General features: G+C 40.4%; 1 protein-coding gene across 1 annotated transcript; it reads left to right on the top strand.

The window, feature by feature from the left end:
* Positions 1–368: 368 nt before the first annotated feature.
* Positions 369–2,509, top strand: LOC134856792 (putative transporter svop-1). The gene is made up of 2 exons (XM_063873070.1): positions 369–1,079; positions 1,448–2,509. Exons 1-2 carry the CDS (start codon positions 551–553, stop codon positions 2,461–2,463), a joined length of 1,545 nt encoding a protein of 514 aa, XP_063729140.1. The 5' UTR covers positions 369–550; the 3' UTR covers positions 2,464–2,509.
* The last annotated feature ends 781 nt before the right edge of the window (positions 2,510–3,290 follow it).

Here is a 3,290-nt window from a genome sequence, read left to right as displayed (position 1 = left end):
GTGGAATTCCTGAGGGAAAAAAGCGCCCCCCCCCCCCTAAATCCGCACGTACGTTTTGTTTTAAGAATGGTTACAGCATACGGCAAGCTCGTATATTGGTCAAAAAAATTGAGAGGGAATGGCTTGATCAGGCCAAAGACACTCTGATTTAGCCATTTGCAGGAAAAGCTTCAGATGAAGCATTTGAGAGTTTTAGCAATATCTCAAGCGAAGAGGTTTTTATTGACAACAGTTTTCATATATATACTTATTTTTTAGAATAATTCAAAAAAAATTAATTTAAAAACCTGCTCTCTTTCGCATTGAAAGAGCCAGATGCTACCAAGTCCTTCAATTCACACTACCATTTGAAAAACGATGTCACTGTATAGAAGTTTAAGCTCAAAAAGAATGAAGGCATTTTCTTTTGTATAAAGCCAAGTCAATTTGAACAGAAAATGTAAAGCAGTACCAGTGCCTTTCTTCACTTGTTCTTGCTGTTCAGCAAAAACGACACAAATTAAAACGCTAGTATTCAAAAGCGTAAAACTTCAATAGCAAATCTAATACGATGAAAAACGCTGAGTTTAAACAAAATTTGTTACTTGAAAAGCATGAAAGCAATGAACCTTACGGTGCCATGGATTCTTCAAATAACGAAGAAAAAATCCCGACGAAAAATTTGGAGGAAGCGTTTCCGTGCAAGAATGGACATGTAAGGTTAGATGGGTCTCGTGCATACACACCGACAGAAGTTATCACAGCAATAGGGTTTGGCCGGTCTCAAACTCTCACTCTAATTGTTCTAACCTTTGCCTGGTTCGCTGAGCTTGGCGAGATATCTCTGATGCCTATTCTGTCCACTCGCTTGTACGTAGAGTGGGATCTCACTCCGGAGCTTGAGTCGGCTCTGGGCGCTGCTTCGTTTGCTGGCTTCGCAATCAGTTACCCTCTGTGGGGTCTGGTGGCGGATAGAATAGGGAGGAGGCCCACTCTGATTGTGTCCCACTGTTGGATCCTGTTCTGGGGACTCCTCTGTTGCCTTGCTCCCAACTTGACCTGGCTGATTATCTTCAGGTCTTTCTTCTCACTCGCTGGAGGTTAGTCCCCAAATTTCACCTTTATTCGCCAACCAGATAAAAATGAACATCGATAGTGAGACTGGTATAGCTGCTGCGTAATATAAAACAGGAAAGACATAAATTTTTCAGAAATTGGTCGGCATATTTGGATTCAAAGCGATAAATTGGGTTCATATTTAAGCAGAAACTTATACTGAATCAATGTTAAATTAATAAAAGCGGCAAGACTTTTCCAATAGTTTGAGGGCTTCTTAAATTACCTGAATAAAATCCCCCCACCCGAAAAAAAAACTTTTTTGTTATAAAAAAAAGAATAAGCTAACAACAGGTTTGTATAATTTTATAAGTAAAGAAACTTCAATATTAGAGCATGAAAGTTTGTATAGGAATCGCTAACATCATGATGCCATACTACTACGAGTTCCTGGCGCCCGAGGAACGGTACATCGGAGTCGTGTCTGGACACGGGTTTGGCGCTGCCATCGGCAATACTTTCCCTGTATTGCTCGCTTTAATAATGCTGCAAACCGAACAACTGGGTGCCTGGCGATGGTACCTGTTCGCCAACACAGCTCCATTTTTCATCTTCATTCCCCTGGCAATTCTTTTTCTCGAAGAATCGCCGCGATACCTTATGAGTAAGGGTCACAACAAAGAAGCCTTGTCTGTTTTGAGACGAATAGCCGAACGAAATAAGGTTGAACTACCCGAAAGCTTGGCCCTAATTCCCGACACTGAAAGTGGAGATTCGGATGAGAAACTGTCTCTTAAAGACCAAATGAAATTAGCTGTGACAGATCGCGACATCTTGCGAAGTTTTCTGTGTATTGTTACTATAGGCGTAGTATCCAGATATGTGTTATATGGCACTGCCTTTCTCAAAACTGAAGTCGTTTTCAAACAAGGCCAAGCTGATAACTACTGCAAAAGCGACCGCGAACGCACTTACTTCTTAGAAACCGATGACTATCTGGCACTGCTACTAATTCAAATCGGTGATTTGGCTGCTGCGTTTGTCATGATTCCGGTTTTGAAGCACAAGTTTCCCCTTCGTGAATGCACCTTGGCCGCTTACTCCATAGGCTTCCTCCTCATGGCCCTGTTATTCTTCTGTCCGAGTCTGATTGTTGCTCTGATTCTCATTACATCCTTGAGAACGATGGTGCAAGTCTCAAACTCAGTCATGATGGTCAGTCTTTCGGGACTGTTGCCAACTAGAGTCAGAAGCAGTCTATTTGGTTTTGGCACTTTTTTCATGTACTTAGTACTCCCGTTCACGCCCTATCTGACCCAGAACCTCTCCAAATATTCTCAGCATTGGGTCACCTCCGTTTTGATGACGTTTCTGGTTTTTGGTACCGTCGGAGCTCTCTTCACTCCCGCCAAAATCTATTCGAACTAGAATATGAAGAATTTAAACATATTGTAAAATAAAGAAACCTCTTTTGGTGCTGTTTAATTTTATCATTATTACGTAGTGTCAATATAGTTTTAAAAGAAATTTATTTTTGACAGAATCAAGTTGTACGCAGTTTATCGAGTCTAACGACATTTTAGTTACCCCCCGAGAAACATCGAAATTTTGCTTCCAGTTATGGAAGCATTGAAATTTAAAATTTAAACAGAGGCGAAGCACAGCTTCGCATCACTTGCGATACGCGATAAAGCATAAGAAGTCTTGGTAGAACTTGCTAGCCTCGGTAGAATTTCATCTCAGGCAAAGACGCCAGATATTTGAATATCAAATTAGAAACAAAACGAAATTTACGAAAAGAAAATGAAAAAAACTAATGAAATTTTGGATAATCAAATTTTCAAGTCTCTCCTGAAACTACATTGAACAATACTTGCGCTTGTAACTACATGAAAGTTGCTTACAGTATAAACAGAATCCGTGATGTGGTAATGGAGCCGCTAAAACTTGAGCAGACCAGCGAAAGCCCGACTTTACATACTTTTCCGGAAAACATTTACGATCGCATACATGCTGAAAAAACAAGGTCCTACCGGTAAAAGAAACGCCGACATTAGAATACTAAAGCGTCGATGATGCTTATAGACCATGTAGGAACGCTCCTGAAAATTAATAAGATTTAATAGGAACGCAAGTAGGAGAAGCAAGAAAGAATGTACGAAAAAATGTTTACGGAAAAAGTCTAGTTACCGACTACAAGGTACTTGCTTTCGCAAGTGTCAGAAATGCTTAAGAAGTGTAACCAACCCTCTTTC

Source organism: Symsagittifera roscoffensis, chromosome 1 (assembly GCF_963678635.1).
Source record: "Symsagittifera roscoffensis chromosome 1, txSymRosc1.1, whole genome shotgun sequence".
NCBI lineage: Eukaryota > Metazoa > Xenacoelomorpha > Acoela > Convolutidae > Symsagittifera > Symsagittifera roscoffensis.
This window is presented reverse-complemented; position numbering and strand designations above follow the sequence as displayed.

Bases quoted from the DNA above. Each gene is read 5' to 3' on its own strand.
- LOC134856792 (XM_063873070.1), top strand. From the start codon at position 551: ATGAAAAACGCTGAGTTTAAACAAAATTTGTTACTTGAAAAGCATGAA. The intron at 1,080-1,447 runs GTTAGTCCCCAA...AAGTTTGTATAG, and splicing joins TTTCTTCTCACTCGCTGGAG to GAATCGCTAACATCATGATG.